The sequence below is a fragment of the Apiotrichum porosum genome (assembly GCF_003942205.1).
Source record: "Apiotrichum porosum strain DSM 27194 chromosome Unknown scaffold_2, whole genome shotgun sequence".
NCBI lineage: Eukaryota > Fungi > Basidiomycota > Tremellomycetes > Trichosporonales > Trichosporonaceae > Apiotrichum > Apiotrichum porosum.
Genome location: NW_021167109.1, coordinates 1,709,786 through 1,728,516, shown reverse-complemented (window position 1 = coordinate 1,728,516; position 18,731 = coordinate 1,709,786). Strand labels below are relative to the sequence as shown.

The 18,731-nt window shown below is 59.3% G+C and overlaps 9 protein-coding genes and 3 non-coding genes across 12 annotated transcripts; 8 read left to right on the top strand and 4 right to left on the bottom strand.

Moving 5' to 3' along the window:
- Positions 1 to 461: 461 nt before the first annotated feature.
- EHS24_004689 (uncharacterized protein) lies at positions 462 to 2,009 on the top strand (the record flags this gene model as incomplete). The annotated part of the gene is made up of 4 exons (XM_028620247.1): positions 462 to 717; positions 852 to 968; positions 1,042 to 1,257; positions 1,315 to 2,009. 4 exons carry the CDS (start codon positions 462 to 464, stop codon positions 2,007 to 2,009), a joined length of 1,284 nt encoding a protein of 427 aa, XP_028479219.1.
- Positions 2,010 to 3,746: 1,737 nt separating this feature from the next.
- EHS24_004688 (uncharacterized protein) lies at positions 3,747 to 5,692 on the top strand (the record flags this gene model as incomplete). The annotated part of the gene is made up of 4 exons (XM_028620246.1): positions 3,747 to 3,768; positions 3,828 to 5,482; positions 5,566 to 5,646; positions 5,690 to 5,692. 4 exons carry the CDS (start codon positions 3,747 to 3,749, stop codon positions 5,690 to 5,692), a joined length of 1,761 nt encoding a protein of 586 aa, XP_028479218.1.
- A 233-nt stretch (positions 5,693 to 5,925) lies between these two features.
- On the bottom strand, positions 5,926 to 7,244 carry EHS24_004687 (uncharacterized protein; the record flags this gene model as incomplete). The annotated part of the gene is made up of 4 exons (XM_028620245.1): positions 5,926 to 6,018; positions 6,061 to 6,410; positions 6,611 to 6,901; positions 7,115 to 7,244. 4 exons carry the CDS (start codon positions 7,242 to 7,244, stop codon positions 5,926 to 5,928), a joined length of 864 nt encoding a protein of 287 aa, XP_028479217.1.
- Positions 7,245 to 7,506: 262 nt separating this feature from the next.
- On the bottom strand, positions 7,507 to 8,497 carry EHS24_004686 (uncharacterized protein; the record flags this gene model as incomplete). The annotated part of the gene is made up of 3 exons (XM_028620244.1): positions 7,507 to 7,759; positions 7,803 to 8,067; positions 8,140 to 8,497. 3 exons carry the CDS (start codon positions 8,495 to 8,497, stop codon positions 7,507 to 7,509), a joined length of 876 nt encoding a protein of 291 aa, XP_028479216.1.
- Positions 8,498 to 8,553: 56 nt separating this feature from the next.
- Positions 8,554 to 9,015, bottom strand: EHS24_004685 (uncharacterized protein; the record flags this gene model as incomplete). The annotated part of the gene is made up of 1 exon (XM_028620243.1): positions 8,554 to 9,015. The coding sequence occupies one exon, from the start codon at positions 9,013 to 9,015 to the stop codon at positions 8,554 to 8,556; it is 462 nt and encodes a 153-aa protein (XP_028479215.1).
- A 200-nt stretch (positions 9,016 to 9,215) lies between these two features.
- EHS24_004684 (uncharacterized protein) lies at positions 9,216 to 10,745 on the top strand (the record flags this gene model as incomplete). Its single annotated transcript, XM_028620242.1, has 4 exons — positions 9,216 to 9,362; positions 9,427 to 9,960; positions 9,996 to 10,454; positions 10,497 to 10,745. 4 exons carry the CDS (start codon positions 9,216 to 9,218, stop codon positions 10,743 to 10,745), a joined length of 1,389 nt encoding a protein of 462 aa, XP_028479214.1.
- A 611-nt stretch (positions 10,746 to 11,356) lies between these two features.
- On the top strand, positions 11,357 to 11,465 carry EHS24_004683. The gene has a single exon. It is a non-coding gene; the product is annotated as a tRNA-Glu (tRNA).
- A 534-nt stretch (positions 11,466 to 11,999) lies between these two features.
- On the bottom strand, positions 12,000 to 12,545 carry EHS24_004682 (uncharacterized protein; the record flags this gene model as incomplete). The annotated part of the gene is made up of 1 exon (XM_028620241.1): positions 12,000 to 12,545. The coding sequence occupies one exon, from the start codon at positions 12,543 to 12,545 to the stop codon at positions 12,000 to 12,002; it is 546 nt and encodes a 181-aa protein (XP_028479213.1).
- A 539-nt stretch (positions 12,546 to 13,084) lies between these two features.
- Positions 13,085 to 13,692, top strand: EHS24_004681 (uncharacterized protein; the record flags this gene model as incomplete). Its single annotated transcript, XM_028620240.1, has 2 exons — positions 13,085 to 13,312; positions 13,387 to 13,692. 2 exons carry the CDS (start codon positions 13,085 to 13,087, stop codon positions 13,690 to 13,692), a joined length of 534 nt encoding a protein of 177 aa, XP_028479212.1.
- Positions 13,693 to 14,101: 409 nt separating this feature from the next.
- Positions 14,102 to 14,208, top strand: EHS24_004680. Its single transcript has one exon. It is a non-coding gene; the product is annotated as a tRNA-Leu (tRNA).
- A 363-nt stretch (positions 14,209 to 14,571) lies between these two features.
- Positions 14,572 to 14,666, top strand: EHS24_004679. The gene has a single exon. It is a non-coding gene; the product is annotated as a tRNA-Ile (tRNA).
- Positions 14,667 to 15,279: 613 nt separating this feature from the next.
- EHS24_004678 (uncharacterized protein) lies at positions 15,280 to 18,056 on the top strand (the record flags this gene model as incomplete). Its single annotated transcript, XM_028620239.1, has 4 exons — positions 15,280 to 15,410; positions 15,460 to 15,554; positions 15,598 to 15,844; positions 15,893 to 18,056. The coding sequence occupies 4 exons, from the start codon at positions 15,280 to 15,282 to the stop codon at positions 18,054 to 18,056; spliced, it is 2,637 nt and encodes an 878-aa protein (XP_028479211.1).
- Positions 18,057 to 18,731: the final 675 nt, after the last annotated feature.

Sequence of the window (18,731 nt, the reverse complement as noted above, 5' to 3'; positions counted from 1 at the left end):
TACGGCTGGTACACGCCGGTTTCCCACGGGTGTCCCATGTTTCATATCTCGTTTAAAAATGACGTGCCATTAGGTTCACACATCAGCCACTTTCAATCTCGGCCTTATCACTTTCAACCCCGTTCGCCGCCAGTCCGCCAGTCGCCCTGGTCCACGCCGTCATTGCCGAGTGTTGAGCAGTGGCATCTCTCCGACGCCGAGGACCAAACACCAGTCGACAACCCCGGCTCCGCCAGCGCCCACGGCCCCGCCCTCACCACTCTCCAGCGCAACTCGTGACTGCCGATCGTCGCCATCAAAGAGACCGATTCGTATTTCGCCGAGCGAACCCACAACAGTGACGGTATTGACTTTGTGCTCCACTCTATAGCCACCCCGCGGTCTTCCTTGTTACCATCACCCATCCTCTTGGGAGTTGCCTCTCCAACCACCCATCCAAGGCTCATCTTGCACCAGCAGCCATGCCGCTCACGCTCCGTGCGCGCGCGTCGCCCCCGCGGCCCGCGTTCTCGTTCAGCACCTCGCCGCCGCCGACAGACGACGATGGACCCGCTGCCCATCACCCCCGCCCGCCAGGCGACTTTCTCCCCGAGCGCGACATGCACATGTACGGCGCTCAGCCGCTCGAGGGTGTCGGCTCCGAACCGGGTCGTGGCATCGTTCGCTGCCCCCGCTGTGACCGTACTGTCCTCGAATGGGCTGCTGGAGAGCACCGTCGTGAGTGGCGGCAATCGGGGTCTTTGCAGCTGCTGCATACCGGCCTTTTCTTGCCACCACCCAGCCAACCACACCTGTGTGGCGAGCGGTGGCAACACCTGAGAACACACTCCCATTTTCTAACCCATTCACAGGCATCTGTTCGCATATCCTTGATGGTGCACCTCTTACGGTGAAAAAGACCCTCAAGAGCGACAAGCGCGTGCGTGCTGGTACTGAGGAGGGCACCAAGAAGCGCAGGGCGAGCGAAGGTGAGTGGCCACCCATTTTGTCCCTTGCGTCCCATATGTGTGTGTGTGTGTGCAGTTTGACTGATCCCATCAGTGTCGCCCGACTCGCCTGATGCCAGCCCCAACAAGAAGCGTGCTCGTGTGGTCCTTCCCGAGGACTTGGGCTCAGACGACGAGATTGACCCCAATGCGTACAAGGGCCTCAAGAAGAGCGAGATCAAAAAGCTCCTCAAGGAACGCGAGCGTCTCAAGAAGCGCGCCGCAAAGGAGCGCGAGAAGGCTGCGATTGCCGAGCGCAAGCGTCAGAGAGGTGAGTGGCGCCTATCGCCGTTAAAAACACCACAGTCACTGATGCCAAACTCCCCAGCGACCAACCCGCTCGACTACGACCGCCAGTGTGGTGTCATCAACGACAAGAATCTCCCTTGCTCGCGCTCGCTCACCTGCAAGACCCACACGGTCGGAGCCAAGCGTGCCGTTCAAGGCCGTACCCGCCCATACGACGAGCTCTTTATCGAGTGGCAGCGTGCGCACAACCCCAACTTCAAGGAACCCCAGCCCAAGCGCGAAAAGGAGGCCAAGGTTGCCACCACCGCTGCTTCGGGCATGAACACTGTGTCTGCGGCGGACCGAAAGGCCGCCGCTGCCAAGAAGCGTCGCGCAGCCCTCGGTCTCGGCGACGAGGATGGACTTCGTTTCGACGAGGATGGTCACCGCGAGATGGAGGAGCTGATCCGCGCCACCCGTCTGGCGGGAGAACGCGTGCGCTCGGCCAGCTGGCAGCTCGGTGCTCCATCGGGATCGACGCCAAAGGCCGTGCCCCGCCCTCTTCCGGCGCGCGTGGGTGCCCCACCGCCTGTCCCCGGCGCGCCGTTCCCCTCTGTCTGGCGCACGACTACGTATGAGCAGCTCAACATGGGCGACCTCCTTACCAAGGCCCTCGCAACGCGTCCCCTCCCCACGCCCCAGATGCCTGCCGCCGGTGCGGGCCGCCTCACCATCCCGGCTGGCTTGCACACAAAGTCGCATGTCCCTGTCCCCGCGACGGGCGTCACCGCCTAGCCCAAGACATCCCCGCCCTCATACTTTGCAGTTGTCATCTCGCCCCCACGTTCCGACCGCTGTACGACGCACGCTTAGCATGCTGTACGTCAGCGCTGTACGCTGTTCTCTCCGCCTGTACTACGCGCATGTACACCGCGCGCCCCTCAACCTTCAACCCCTTCATCGGCGAAGAGTTTTGAGTTGTACTTTAGATACCCACAATCCCACCACCCTCACCATCCCCCTCCACGATGCATCTGGCAGACCACATGTCAGACGTATCCTAAACATCATAAACCAGCACGGACAGCCTCGGTTTCGAGGTGTGCGTACGTGCGCGGCTGACACGGCCTTTTTGCTTGGGTGCACAAGACAACCAAACTGTGATCTATAACTACTGACCCATGGCTTGTGTGATGCGTGTGTGCGTCGTTTCATTGCATACTGCCGTGCACACGGTTAATCGATCGAGCCTCTCTCCTCGTCGATCCGTTGATCGTTATCGGCTGTCGGCGATGTCAGTGCGTTTATGCCGTTGCGTTCAAACACGCACTAAGCTATAAGCTGACTGCCGGCCGGCTGGCCGCTGCGCTGACTGTCGGGCTGACTGTTGGCGTTCATGGCCGCCGCCACCAAAAAACTGTACGCAGCGTGACCGAGTTGGACGTCATTCAATACGCACCACGCACGCACTAGCGCGTGCTTTGTTGTGAAAGGAGGCTTCGGTGAGATCCCAAAGCCCAAAGGCCCAAACGGTGCAAACAACCCTCGATCCTTTGAAAGGATGTGTAGCGATGGCTGCGTCGTTCGATCTCGTTCCAAATATCATGGCGTGTTTGACGTCGTATTGAATGGTCCAACAGGCATGCAGGCATCAGAGAACACGTTACAATAGAGCACACGACTGCATACCTGCCAGAGAAGCTCGGGAAGCAAACAAGCCGTCCGAAACCTAGCTATCGCAGAGAGCAACTGGAAGCACAGATGAAGACAACACACGTGGAATGCTGGAACCCGTTAACCCGTTGCCATGCGGCGGTCGTCGGTGACAGCCAACGATCTGCGGCATGCGTCTGTCGAACCTTTTGCCAGCTAGGGGTGTGTACCAGCGGCAGAGCCTGTCCTTCATGCTTCACCTCTCGGTGTTGAGAATCCCTGGCCAGTTCGGCCGTGCACACTCTGCCACGGTGTGATGGCCGTGCACTTCAACACTTGCGCACTTGAGCAGGCCGAACAGGGGCCGAGGAGGGCATGCAGCAGTTCGCTTGGCTTGAATAACCATTTAGCCTACCAGGGACCGCAGCGCCAGCAGGGCTTCGATTAGGGTTGATTAGGTTGCCAAGTCGATAGAGACGACGCAGACTGGGTGCTTTTGCTGGCTGAATGGTGTGGTGGCCTGGTAAAAACGACCCTGCAGTGGACACCAGTTGGGTGCGCGTAAAATGACGTCCGTCCCTAGAGGCATGCGCCATAGGCTGGCTCGAGGAACCTGTTTGGGTGTTTGTTTGTCGAGTTGTCTCGGACGTGGGACGTGTTTGACGCGTCTAGCGTCGCCGCTCTCTCAATGCGGTGGCGTGTGTATGGGCATGCCCAGCACGTTGACAAGTCACCAGAGCATATAGACGATGACATGTGGTTGCGTTCTGTTCTGTTCTGTTCTGTTCCCAAACCTCAAACTCATACACTTTCCTATACCGCTTTCGAAGCGTACGCTGAGGCCTCTTCCGGATAAGGATCGCGGCGAGGACAACGAGCATGTCGATCACACATACCACCTGTAAGTACACACGACATTCGCAACTCACAGAGTGGCAACTGACTGTGTGTTTGTCCCAGATTCAGATGCCCCAGAAGGACAAGCCAAGGCCCTCGACGATGGCAAGATGGTCTCTGAATATCTCCCCGCCACTCCCAGTCCATCGATCCTCCTCTTGGGCGCCTGCGAGCATGTCCTGACATGCACCCCTCAGTCCTTTCGCTCGTGCTTGTCAGACCACGACCAAGATCAAGACCAGGAGGTCCTCTCCGACCCCGAGGCGTCCATGTCCACACTGTCGCCCAACACGTCCTCGTCCACTTCTGTTACCGCCCTCTCGCCCAACTCGAGCAGTACCTCCAATTCCGACTTCTTCCAGACGCCTTCGCGCCTTTCCGGACAGTCGTTCTTGAGCATCGAGTCGCACGAGATCGACTTTGACATCGACCTCTCCTCTGTGGAGATTGGATACGCAACGCAGGTCGACGTCGGACGGCAAACCCCGTCGTTCCAACAGGCGTGGGGCGCGGTCAAGCCGAGAACCAACCGCCGCCCCAGTGGCGGGGATGACGGGTTGGCGGGGGCCACACGCACACTCAGCCTGCGGGGTGCAAAGAGCGTGCCCAGCTTGCGGAGACTGCGCAGTGTGCGTAGCCCGAGTCCCATTCCGCTTTCCAGCCCCAGGCGCAGCGTATCCCCAGTCGAGATCCCAGAGAACGAACGTGGCAGTGACTCCGGTCGCGACAGTGTCGCATCGACACTGCCCGCCTTGACGGCTGTACCGGAGAGTAGCAGGGCAAGCGACCTCCAGGATAGGTTGGAAGCACGTCTCCGTGCAATCGAGGCAAGCCTTGCGGGGCTGCAAGCTGCCCTATCCCCCCTCACTAGATTGAGCGGCATCGAGGAGCAAATCGACAAACTGGTGTCCACGGCCGCTTCTGCAGCCCAGACTGCCACCTTGGCACCCCCCGCGACCGATCCACCGGGCTGGACAATGCCGCGCCTGGGTCTCCCACACCAGACCACCGGCTCGTACGCGAGCCCATACCCCTACCCCCCCTACCCCAGCACGGATCCCAACGGCCTCGCCCTCCCTCACTTGTACAGCATCCCTCTCGGACATCCGGTCGGCCGCTCGCCGTCCCCCGGCCTGTCTCACAGCCAGAGTTCCACGGGCTACAACCACGCACCGGCGCCAGCAGCATACCATGGCCGCAGGTCAAGTTCCAACAGTATCAGTATCGGCTTTGGCTCCCACTCTCCATACCCAGGCGCAACGACAAACGTCGAGCCGCAGCTCACCGCCCTGGAGCGCGAGCGCGCCCTCTTCCAGCGCGAGTCGGCAGTGAGGAGGCGCGAGGAGGCCGTGGACCGCCGCGAGAGGGCGTTTGCAGCCTATGCCGCTGGCTATGGCAGTCTCAATGGCTCCCCCAACCTCGGTGTCTCGGGCGCGGCGGGAATGTCTGCGCCGCCCTCGATCCCCTCACGCCCCGGTTCGGCTCGCGGCATGATGTCGTTATCGGCGTCGGCGTCGGCGTCGCGCGAAACGGTGCTTGAAGAAGTCAACGAGCCCGATGTCTCGGGGCGCGCGGTGCGGTCCCACACCCACACGCATGCGCATTCCCACTCACTCTCCACGTCCATCCTCCACGCACAGCCGCCGACACCGAGCCCAGCCCCGCACCCGCCATTGAGGAACAGGTACTCGGGCTTGTTGGGCATCACGCCACTGCTGGTGAGTGGGCGGGCCGCAAGGACAACGCGCAGACGTTGCGTTGGTCCTTTGGCTCAGGTTCTGAAACTCAATACTGACGGCAGTCACGCTCGCGTAACAACTTGAAGGACAAGGCGAAGGACTCGGCGCCTCGTCGGACCGGCGACGAGGAGCGCGAGGCGCAGGTAGTGCGGGATTTCGTGAGGAGGGGGTCGGGGTAGCGTAGAGTAGATTGCGTTTTGTAAGCGGACAGTGTTGTGAATAAGAAAAAGGTTTGTAGAGAAAGAATGCCACAATAAGTCGTATGTACTGCCGCCGCTGTGGGTCAGGAGGTCAGTGATACCAGTGAAGGGACAGTGTCGTTTGCTGCAAGTCAGAACTGCCATTCAGTAGCGTATCTCTACATGTGTATGCATACAGTACAGGCCACGCCATCCCTATCATCTGCGCCGGGTTCGCCTAGTCTAGTCGACCTGCATCGCGTCCGCCGCCTCGGCGGCCTCCTCGGTGTTCATGCTACGGCGTCCGGAACGCGTCGTGAGCGAGTGGGGCGTTGACTAGAGTGTGAGCTGAAATCCAACTCAACAGCATCAACTCACGGGCGCATTCTTGCCTGCCAGTGGACGGGGTTCGCGGGACGCGGGCGAAGGCTTGGACCGAGGGGGCATGGCCGTACGCGGGTGGCTCACAGGTGGGCGCCTGACCACAGCATTGGGAAAGAGGGGGTTGGTGCTGGGCACGACGGGGGGAAGCTCCTCGGCGGGCTCAGACTCGGGTGAGGCCGAGCGCGACCGTGAGGGCTCGACGGGAGCAGCAGGAGTACTCTCGCGCTCCTTCTCCTTTGGAGCGGGCTCCTCGTCGTCGCCATGCAAACCATCGTCGGCAGCTGCAAGGCGCGCCTTGCGCTTCTCGAGCGCCTCGGAGATGGTGATCGGGAGAGGAACGACGTCTGCTGTCAGCGCTGAATACCAGGAGTGGACCGCCTGAAGCGTGGAGGAACGGGAGCGAGGGAGATGGGGCTCAGTAAGAATATTTGGCGTCTTGGGCTGGAGAGCCTTCTGAGCGATTCTGATACATATTTACATCCTTGACCCGGGTGGAGAGAAACAGTGGAAGTGGACAAGGGAGCAAGGGGGCATGACAACTCACCGCGGAGAAAGTCAAACTCGTCGTTACGCGACACCACCGAGGCCATGTCCTTGTAGTTGACAATACGACGACGTTCCATACGCGCCTTGGTGTATCCCTCCTCCATAAAGTGCTTGATGAAGTACTCGGTAGCGACGGCGACGAGGAAGGTTGCCTCGCTGCTCATCACATCCAGCTCCTTGTCCGCCTTGATGATACGCTTGACGCGCGAGAGCGGGAAGAGGGTTGTTCCCTGCGCCTTTTCAGCCAGCGACTGGCGCGACTTGATGATGCGCTTTTTCTTCTGAGGGCCTGAGCGTGTCAGAGAGGGAACATCCGTGCTGGGGATAGAAGCTGGGTGACGGAGGGCATTGCCCCGTATCGAGTGGCTGTCGAATAGAGCTTGCAATTGCAGATGAACGGTTACATGGAAGACACTCATCTTCCCAGCAGCACTGAAGCCACCCACCGCTGGCTACACAGGTTCTCACACTCCTCAGCCCCCAGGACAGAAACGGTACTCACGGTCCCCATCCTGGCCATCCTCGTGGTCGTCGTGGTCGTCATGCTCGTCATCGTGGTCCGTCACGCCGCCGCCGCCGTGCGACATGAACGACGCCTCAGCGTGGGCATTCGAGTCGTCGTAATCGGTCATGGTGAGAGATGGATGGAGAGAGGGATGGAGAAAGAGAATGAAGAAGATGGAATGGAGGCAGCGCGTGTGTGGACGGTGTCATTGTAGGCGCGTCGCGGAACCAAATCGGGCAGTGGCCATTGTTGTTGCTCCCTCTTGGTGCAGCCGCACATTGTGAGGAACCATTCAACGAGAACAAAGCCGTAGAGGGGTCAGATTGCACGAATGAAGTGTAAATGCGTAATGCGTAATGCTATGCTATGCTACTATCTACCTGTCTATCTCACCTCCCTTCATCCTTCAGGAAACCAGCGCACGTGAACGACTCGTACCGCTGACCACCAACGATCCACCCAGCGAAGGGTGGCTCAGACTCTCCACGGCCAGTCGTGGTATTGAACTCCTTGTGTGGCAACATCGCGGCCCACGCCAAAGACACCGGTTCGCTTGGGATACCACGAATAGCCTCCTTGGCGAGTTGGTATGCCTCGGCCTGGTGCTTGAGCTCAAAGTACGTGGCGCTATCGTCTACTTGCCTGAGGACCGTCAGTTGTTGTGGCCGCGGACATCCCAACTCACTGTGCTATAACTTGCTTGAGACCGAGGAAGGCCCTCATCATCTCAATCTTGCTCAACCTCGAGCGCATCTTGTCCTTGAGAAGCGTGTGGCCAGGCGCCTTCCACCCAGAGCCTTGAGCGCACCCGTTGATTATGACCTCTGCCTTGCCAAGGCCAGGGACGAAAGACAGACTGACTGTGCTTGTGCTCGGCGCGCCAGATTCATGGTGGGACGCTAGGACAGTGGTCTTGGAGAAGGGGAATGCCGTAGTAGTGAGTTTTACGCCTGGGCGTGCAAGCTTGAAAGGGGAAGGAATGGAGTCTTGATGTCAGCTCAAACCGGCGACAGAAAGCTCACCTTTGACGCCGTCCAGGCGACCCCACAGCGCACGCTCAGCCTCAGCTGTGACCATGTTCTCCCAAGTACTGCCCGCTGGTATCACACCCGCTGGGGGCTCTTCAACTCCTCCAACCAGAATATGATCCAGGTACACCGGTTCGAACAGCTGCGAAAGGAGGGCTCCCTGGAGACCCAGCACGCTCCATGATGCAATCTTGTCCGAGCACGAGAACGAGATGGATGGTGGGCTGTCGGTTCTTCCGGGCTTGGTGCGGATAGCCCCATAGTTCTCGTAGCCATTCCGTCCACGTACAGCCCCGGTGTCGTCGCCACGCGCAAGCCCGATCTCGGGTGCGGACCGGAAGGCCTCCGCCATGTCGGCGGGTTGGTGTACCGAGGTGTGTAGGGTGGAGGCGTCGCCACACTGCTGGGTTAGCACGAGAGAACATGTTGTGCAACACCCACTGGTAAAGCCGACACGTAGAGCCAGGCTTGCACGCCGGGAGCTAGCGAGAACCGCTTCGTCTCCGCATCCCAAAGCACGAGACCGGCATGTTCCTCCCCTCGTGCCACTCGCGTCGCTTGATCCAGGAGCCACCGCACGAATCCTCGTCGTGCAAGGACCTCGGCATGACAGTCGTGGACCGTGTCGCCCAGTGGAGGGAGGCGTGCAGCAGGAAGGACCTTGACACCTGTTCCTATGGATATGGGTACGACCTGGGTACCGTTGGTGGCCGTGGAGGAGCACGCATCTGGCAATGTGAGCGAGATGGAGGCGAGGATTGTCCATTCCGGGACGCCGTTGTCGCGGACGCTGGGTTTTCCATGCTTCGGCAGAGCAGCGTATGACTTGAGGGTCGCTTCCACAACGCTCTCTGCAGTGACAGAGGCCATGTGAGTGGAATGAAGAAGTGGACAGAGTCTCCATTATTGTGGACAGTTGTGGAGGACTAGACATGACGGAAGGCTAAATTTGATTCCGTTGTCTTCCCTCTCGTTGACAACACGGTCGCCTTCGTTCGTCGCCTTCCGTCTTCCAACACTCACTCGCTCGGCGCCATCATTGACGGCCTCGGGACACAGCATCGTCAAAGATGTCACAAACACCAACAGCCAGGCCGTCACCGGCGGGATCCCCGGCCCCGCGCCCACCAATCAACCTCGAGGGCATCTACATGAACATACCGGTCCTGATCGCGCGCGTCCGCAACAACCTCCTCGTCGCAAACCAGATCCCTCCAGTACGTGTTGCCATGTCCCTACCGTCCTCCTTCGTCATAAGTCACGCAACTGACTTGTCCACAGTTGCGCAACCTCATTGCCAACCATGCAAAGGAGATTATCATCTTCCACGCGCGTCTCGGTCGTGGTAACCCAATCATCAACCTCCCCGATGTCCTCAACCCGACAAAGAAGGTCGGCAACTCGGAAGCCATCACGACCGAGCAAGCCTTCCTTGCCAGTGTTCAGGCTGGTATTGCCGCGGCGCGTAATACAAAGCCAGATCCAGTCCTCATTGCCAACATGCAAGCCAAGACGGCCGCGGCTCGTGCTTCTCCTGCGGCGCAGGCAGCGGCCAACGCGGCAAAGGCCAACCAGGCAGCTGCAGGAACGGCATCCACACCCGGATCGGCTCCTGGTACTCCGAGCCCCGCCCCTGTTGGCCAGCCAGGTCAGGCGCAGACTCCACAGCAGGCTGCTGCAGCGGCGCAGGCGGCGGCGGCGGCGCGTGCAGCGGCTCCTCAGCAGCCCCCGCCGCAACAACCGCCCATGAGCATCGCGCAAGTCAAGGAGCTCATGGCTTTGCCGACCGAACAGCGCAACGCCAAGCTCGAGGCGGTGGGTTAATTTAAATGGGAAAGGCTAACCCACAGGATGCTGCGTTGAGGCAACGCTTCGTCGCGTCATGCCAGTTCTACCAGCGCCGCACTCAGCAAGTGCGTACCCAGCAACAGCCGCCCCCAGCAGCCGCCAACGTCAACGCTCCCAAGCCGCAGCCACCCCCACCCGCACAGCCCGTCTCGACCCCGACTCCTCCCACTGGCACGGCGTCCCCGGCGACTCAAACTCCAGCCCCACAGCCCGCCGGAGCTCCTCAACAGCCCCCACCGGGCCCACAACAGCCTCAGCAGCCACAGCAGCAGCAACCTCCCCAGCCCCAGCAGGTTCAGACACCAACCACTCCCGCTGTTGTGATCCCTCCACGACCCGTGTCTCCCCCACCCCCACCTCCTCCTCCACCCGAGCCTGAACCGGTCCGCAGGAAGCGCAAGTTGCGCGAGTACGCCCGCGAGCAGGCACCGGGTCTGGACCTCGAGCTTGGCATCGATGATGTAGGTGATGGTGACATCGTACAGAGCACTGACCCTACGCAGCTCTTCTCCGAAGTCCTCGACAAGCTGGTAGACACGGTCGCAAGGGACAGTGTGCGACTTGCTGCTCACCGCAGCTCGCCCCGCGTCGAGCTCAAGGACATGGCGTTCGTCCTCGAGCACTATCACGACATTGTGGTGCCCGGTTTCAGCGCCCACGTCCCTAAAAAAGTGCACAACGAGAGCGAGGCGGACCGCAAAAAGGGACGCGCTGTCATGCGTCGCGCGGCTGGAAAGCGTGATGACGAGTGAACGAAGGAGGAAAGATAGCAGGGACCACGCACGCCAAACGGGGTGCGAGACTGGATTACGCGGGGGGAGAAGAAAGCACAGGCGCAAGGAACCAGAAGGGCGAGCCCGGACATGGGCTTGTCCGGGCCTGAACATTACAGTGACAGGAGCAGCAGAGAGCCTGCGATCCTGCGAGCAGGCGACATGGCGACAGCCACATTGTTGTATGTACAACCGATATAGGATGCATCGTCACATAGATGCACAATGGCGGGGTGAACATTAGTGGCGGACAGAAACAGGGGGCAAGGCAGGGGGGGGGGGGGGGGGACATATTCCGATCACCTCTCATCGATGCTAATGCGTACAACGGCTATCATCTGCTGCTCTGATGCCATGTAGGGTGTGTCGACTGTTATTCAGAGAAGCGCCAAACGAAGGGGAGAAGCCAGGCCAGGCCTGCTCGCGATCAGCTGTCGGACTAGTGGTTCAACGCGGCTGTTTTCCTTCCCGAAAGGGACTGCCACCCCTCAGGTATCCGAACGTACAGACGTTTCAATGCTCAAAGTGCTTGTTTGCATTCAGATGTCCCGATAGCTCTGCTCGCCACCTCTCAGGCAGTCCTCATCGCCTCTTCGCTAGTATATCGGTTAGTATAACCGCCTCTCATATGGAGAGAGTCAAGGTCCTCTGGACGACGACACATCGCGGTAGAGCAGGGTTCAACTCCCTGGCGGAGAAGAAGAGCACCCTCTAGGTGTTCCCTTTTGCTTCTGAGACCTTTTGGGCCGTAACATGGCCTCGTCCTGGCTGGCATATGTGGGAAGGTAGGGGTGGATGGTGGACGGTGCCACAGCAAATGCCACTCGCGGGTGCGGAGGGTGGCGGTGGTGTGTGAACGATCGGCTGCATGTATGTATAGAAAGCTCAATGCCAAGAATATAATCCTCGTTGCCCCGACATGGCGGTGTAGCTCGCTTTGTTTGGTGTATGGCTTCGTGTGATGTGATGTAGTGTATGTGGTGTACCGTCGGTCTAATGTGGCTTCGTGTGGTTTGGTGCTACTTTGGTGTCCAGTTGAGCGGCCTGTACATGCGTGGTGGGTGATATGACAGCAGTGGGTGCTCAATGCAGTGTGTGTTTGTGTGTGTGTGTGTGTGTTCCATGAAATGGGTCCTCGATACAGTGTGGTATGGTGTCTGTGATGTGACTCTTTCGCTCGTGTCTGGTGTGGTGCTTGCTGTTGTCGTGTTGCGGTGGTGTGTGGCCTAACCTCTAGCGGCGGCTAGGAGCAGGCCTGCTGTTGATATCGGCAAGAACGGCCTTCATGGTGGGAAGGGGAGCGTGCTCCAACATGTCCTTGAGGCACTCGTTGCGAATAAAGTCGTAGGAGCCAGGCATCGGGCGGTCACTCTGGGTGGCAAACCACTTGCGCTTGGGGTCGGCCTGGGGCGTGATCGTGGGTTGGGGCTGGGGTTCGACCTTGGGTGGTGACTGCGACTTGGGCTGGGCAGGCCAGCCTCCGGGCAAAGTAGGGATAGTAGGAGGAGGAGGGACACGCCTATTGGATGGAGAGGGGGTGACCTCAGAGACCTGGGTGCTGGTAATGGTCGATGCTCGGGGGCTGGGAGCCGGGACAGGAGGAGGTTGAATGGGACGGCTCTGGCGAGTGCGGCGAGGAGGAAGAGGAGGAGGAGGAAGCGGGCGGTCAGCGCCAACGACCCAGGACGGGAGGGAGGGGAGGGGACCCGCCCCGAAGTTTGAGGTGGGGATAGTGGGGAGGGGGCGGGGAGATGATGGAATGGGGATGAAGGGAGCCATGGTAGACGGAGTTGGAGATTGTATGTAGCAGGTAGAGTTGGAGTAAGAAATGCTATCGAATATCGATGGATGAGAGAGAAGGAGAGAAACCATGGGGGCATGGGGTTCTTGTAACATCTTCCCCACCCGATGGCCACTGGGTGACCGTCAGTTGGCCGCATCTGGTAGATCTGATCGCGAGCAAAGGGACAATGGTCGCGAGGACGCCACCTTGCCACTCAAAAGTACGACGCATCTGGCATGTTTTGATTCCGCAGTCACGCTAACAAACAACATTACGTAATCAATATTCTTTGTATTGTTTTGGATCTGGGAGGCACCCTTGCACCCACAGTTGGGTCAGATGACGCATGCTGGTTGTCTGACACGCACAATAAGATGCCAAGGCTCGTTCGCACACATATATTGACCTTCTCCTTCACACATCTTGCCACTTCTGTCTTGTCCTTTACTGTTCTGGCGTGTATAACCAACCACAACTCTGAGCTAGGCCCGAGTGGCACCTTGATCCTCGATCCTCCAACCCATATCAGCTGGCGATGATACAACTCGTTCAAGTTGCATTCTGGCTAGGCTTCTCTCTCGCACCCGCGGCAGCGTGGCCGGTCACACCTCTAGCCGTGCACCTGCCAACCCACACATCCATTCTCCACAAGGCGGTCAAGCCGGGGAGTCCTTCTCCCGGCCCACCCGAGATGCCCGATGAGATGAAGGTGCTTCTCATCGTCGTCGCCATCTCAATCTTCCTCACCGTGATCATCCAAGCAGTACGTGTCTATTCCGCGTGGCAGCTTTAGTTTGTTCGATTATTCCGCAAATGACGCTGACTTTGTCCCTTCAGTACCGTGCGGCATGTATCTCGGCTCTCCACCGTTCGAGGCCTGCCGTGCCGCTGTCGCAGAGCTTCATGGGAGTTCCGCCCCCACACTACATGGATTCCCCGCCGGGATACGAGGGCCACGAGCTACCCTCCGATGACGAAGACACCGGTGATCAGTCTCACCTCAAGCAGCCAAAGAAGAGCCCGAGGAAAACCAAGCACCACAAGAACAACCATAGCCACGGGACTCACAAAGCCCACGAGCATCACGTCCACCACACCAGTGCTCATCATCATGGTGAGACTGGTGCGGGTGGGTCAGGATGAGGTGACTCGCACAACATCCCATGACAGCACTCACACGCCGCCCCTTTCGGGCACCACTTCCGCTCTGAGCCACGACAAGCTGCCCCGACACTTACGCCCATCACACGAGACCCCTGCTATGGATTTAGCAGGACCGTCTCGCACACATAGGAGAAGACAGGCACACCATGAAGTATTTGTAGCCGTACAATGCCTAATGCAATCCCAATCACGCCTGACCTGAAAGTGGCACCAAAGTGGGGTAAAGGGCGTAACCCGCTCTCAAACGACTTCCTGAACCTCTAACCTTGCTCTACAACCTGACGCACTCTAGACAGGGATGTTCTACATCTCCTGCAGCATGCATACGCGCTTCTAGCGTTTTGGGACCAGCAGCCGCGGCCGTGGGGCCGAGGAAGAAAACATAATCGGCGAGATGGCCGAGCGGTCTAAGGCGCTGTGTTAAGGTTTTCTTCTGCTTCTTTGCAGAAGATCATCCGCAGTCTTCGGACGTGGGTTCGAATCCCACTCTCGTCAGCAGAGGATTCAGTTCCTCCCAAGCCAACCTTTTTGGACGTCTAGGAGGGTTGGACGATTGGAAAGATGTCGATGATGATGGTAGTGGTGTTGGTCCGGAGGTGGTGGTGGGATCGGCGCGATCGGCAATTTGTGTGACGCGCCACTTTGGGATCGTCCGTGTTTCAATCTCATCATCTCATGCCTCTTCCGGTCGAATTCGCTTCAGTTTGCAAGATGTCCTCCTTCCCAACACCATGGGTCGCCCCCACAACTGCCCCAGGTATCTACAGTGCTTGCAGACCTGACAAGATGACTGTATGTGCATTCCCATGCCTCTAGCGCGAGCCAGACCACATCGCAGCTGGAGGACCAACTCCCATCGGCCGCTTAGCTCAGCTGGTTAGAGCATCGTACTAATACCCAGCCTTGGTTACTAGTCCATGCGGAGGTCGGCAGTTCGATCCTGTCAGTGGTCATTTTTGGGCCCTCCTCGACGTAGAGGAGCGTCTCTTTTGGCCTGGGAGGGTAGGGGCATTGCGGCAGAGCCCCTGGGGACGTTGAGGAGGGTACAGTTGGCTATAGGAGGTCTGTTGACTTGACATTGGGTTCTGCGGCAGCCTTACTGCGTCGTGGTGATTTTTCATTTCCTTACCTGTAAGCTGGACAGGGTCCTCGCTTCACCTGTCCTCGGGAGAAGCCTACTTACATTTCGATGTCGATGGAGAACGAGAAGAACTCCCTCCCATGGCGCGGTCATGTCTGGCTGCTTCAGTGTCGCCTAGTATGGGGCGGGTAAGCACATCAAAGGTATCACGGTCTGTGGTAGAACGGTTCCTGCACTTCGCTTCCTCCTGTGCATGAAGCTCCTCGTGCATGTATGCCACGCATGGTTGTGGTGTAGACGACGGATGGTGGACATGAGATGTGGAGGTCACGCGGACGAATTGGATACACCCGTGGGAAACTTTGCCACTGTCCTGCAAAAAGTCAAGTGCCCGATGTCACCACCAACAACCCTCGTCCTTCACCACATTACGGCTGCCGACCACACCCCTCGCCGCATCACCACATAACGGGGACCCATCGACCATGAAGTCGAACTTTCAGTTCTCGAACCTGTGCGGTACCGTGTACCGCCAGGGCAACGTGGTCTTTACGCCGGACGGAAACAGCGTCCTGTCGCCTGTGGGCAACCGCGTGAGCGTGTTTGACCTCGTCAAGTGAGTACCCCCACCTCGGCCCGGTTGTGCTTGAGCTGACCGGTTGCAGCAACAAGTCGCGTACCCTGCCATTTGAGAACCGCAAGAACATTGCGTGCATCGCGCTTTCGCCCGATGGGCAGGTGCTCATCTCGATTGACCAAGGTGAGTTGTCCTACTGGCGTTTGCGTGCGCTAACGGTCCCCAGATGGCCGCGCCCTTCTCGTCCACTTCCGCAAGGGAACTGTGCTCCACCACATGAACTTCCAGAAGCCCGTGTCTGCAGTCGCGTTTACCCCCAACGGCAAGTACTTTGCCATTGGCCACGGCAACCACGTCCAGGTGTGGAACACCCCCAGCCACCTCGCGCGCGAGTTTGCCCCCTTTGTCCTTCACCGCGAGTACACTGGCCACCAGGATGAGGTTGTCAGCATCCACTGGAGCAAGACTTCGAGGTGGGTATTTTAACAGCAATGGACGTCGTTCTGACCACCACCCACCAGGTACTTCCTCACCACTTCGCGCGACATGACTGCCCGTCTGTACACTCTGGACCCCCTCGAGGGCTTCAAGCCCAAGTCGTTTGGTGGTCACCGCGACATGGTTGTCGGCGCGTGGTTTTCCGAAGACGAGAAGACCATTTACACTGTCTCTCGTGACGGTGCCGTCTTTACTTGGAACGCCAAGAAGACGGCCGCTGAGGATGACTCGGACGTCGAGATGGACATTCTCGACTTGCCATCCACCTCTGCCTCGGCGGCTACTGTCGCCGACCACACTGTCGCGTACACCCGCTGGGGTATTACTACCCGCCACTTCTTCAACCAGGCCAACACCAAGGTCGCTTGTGCCACCTTCCACCCCCAGACCTCGCTCCTCATTGTCGGTTTCTCGACTGGTGTCTTTGGTCTGTGGGAGATGCCCGACTTTACCCCCGTGCACACCCTGTCGATCTCGAACGAGAAGATTTCCAGTGTTGCCGTCTCGGCTTCTGGCGAGTGGCTGGCGTTCGGTGCCAGCAAGCTCGGTCAGCTCCTTGTCTGGGAGTGGCAGTCGGAGAGCTACGTCCTCAAGCAGCAGGGCCACTACTTTGACATGAACACGCTCGCGTTCTCGCCCGACGGACAGAACGTGGCCACCGGTGGAGAGGACGGCAAGGTCAAGCTGTGGAACGCGTCCAGTGGCTTCTGTTTTGTCACATTCCCGGAACACTCTGCGTCCATCTCGGCCGTCGAATTTGCCAAGCAGGGCCAGGTCCTGTTCTCTGCCTCGCTGGACGGCACTGTTCGCGCCTTTGACCTTGTGCGATACCGCAACTTCCGCACATTCACCACCCCAACCCCAGTCCAGTTCTGCTCGCTCGCCGTCGACCCCTCGGGAGACGTCGTGTGCGCTGGTTCGCTCGACTCGTTTGAGATTTACATGTGGTCGGTCCAGACCGGCAAGCTCCTCGACATTCTCTCCGGCCACACCGCCCCCGTGTCTGGCCTCTCCTTTTCGCCTACGGGCAACCAGCTCGCCTCGTCGTCGTGGGACCGCTCGGTCCGCCTGTGGGGTGTCTTTGGCCGCGCACGCGAGAGCGAGCCCATCACCGTTTCCAGCGAGGCGACCGCCCTGGCGTTCCACCCGGACGGCAAGGAGTTGGTGGTCGCTACCCTCGACGGCCAGTTGTCGTTTGTGGACGTGGCCGAGGGCGAGATCAAGAGTGTTATTGAGGGAAGGCGTGACATTTCCGGCGGTCGCAAGAACGAGGACATGATGAGCGCTGCCAACAACCAGGCGTCCAAGTACTTCAACTCGGTTGCGTGGACTGCGGACGGCAGCTGCGTGCTGGCTGGTGGCCAGAGCAAGTATGTGGTCATCTATGACCGTGTCGAGGGTGTCATGGTCAAGAAGTTCCAGATTTCCGAAAACCTCTCGCTCGACGGTACCCAGGAGATGCTCGACTCGCGTAAGATGACCGAGGCCGGTAACCTGGATGCCCTGGACGACGCTGCCGCCGACGAGTCGGACCTCGAGGACCGTCTCGACAAGTCGCTTCCCGGTGCCCAGAAGGGTGACCTCAGCAAGCGCAAGTACCGCCGTGAAGCACGGACCAGCTGTGTGCGCTTCTCGGCCACTGGTCGCTCGTGGGCTGCCGCATCGACCGAGGGTCTCTTGATCTACACTCTGGATGAAGGTACCTCGTTTGACCCCTTTGACCTGTCACTCGACCTCACTCCCGAGGCCGTCCTTGCGACCCTCTCGCAGGGCGACCACCTCGTCGCTCTTGTCATGGCCCTCCGCCTCAACGAGGCCGCTCTCCTCCAGCGCGTCTACGAGGCTATCCCTCCCGGAGACGTGCGCCTCATCGCCCGCCAGCTGCCACCAGTGTACGCCCCGCGCCTGCTGAGGTTTATCGCCGAGCACGCCGAGTCGACCCCGCACGTCGAGTTTGACCTCGTGTGGACTGCCGCCATGCTCACGAGCCACGGCCGCCTGATGCGCGAGCGCAAGGGCGAGATGGCCCCCGTCCTCCGTGCGCTGCACAAGAGCGTCATGGGCTTTGAGAGCAGCATCGCAAAGCTCTGCGACGACAATGCGTTCTCACTCGCGTACGTCATCTCCCAGAACCGCCGCGCAGAGGAGGTCCTCAACAGCCAGGCAAACGACGAGGTCCTTTACTAGATCACCACAATTATCTTTTCTTTCTTGCATGCATCTCCCACCGATACCCTCCGTTAAGCTCTTGGGTTGATAATGAACGCGGCACTGCGTGGCTGCGTGGCGGCGTGACTGTTCGCCTCACCTTGATTGACCCTTTAAACAGCGTCCCAGAAGCTCACAAACACGTCAGCTTTCCAGGGCCAGAGCGCAGAAGCCAGACAGGGGGGAACGGTGTAGTGCGACTTTGGGCTCAAAACACTACACTTTGGCTGTACGCCTGAAAACCTGCAAGCTAGTGCGTTATGGCGTCCCGTCGGTCACTGTGTCCTGGCGTATTAAGCTTGTCAGAAACAGCAAAGCACTGACCCGAGATCGCAGTCGAAACAGCTGGAGTCCATGGCGTGGAGGGGAGTGGGGGGCGGGGGGGCATGTTTGCCAACAACGCGGCCATTCCTCCCTGCTCTACCTCCCCCATGCCCCCGACAGCTGTCCTCTGATGTTCAGTGTTGCGCGAGGCTTGTCGACGCCTCCCGGGCGGGCGGGAAGAAGGGGGAGACGGGGGATGACCCTCGACGGACCAAGTGCGGATGGGGTGTGGCCGGTGTGGCCGGTGTGGACGATCCTGATCGACACTACATGCGGGGATTAGACTTTTGTCATTAGAAAAAAAAGTGGGACGGACACTTGAAATCAAAC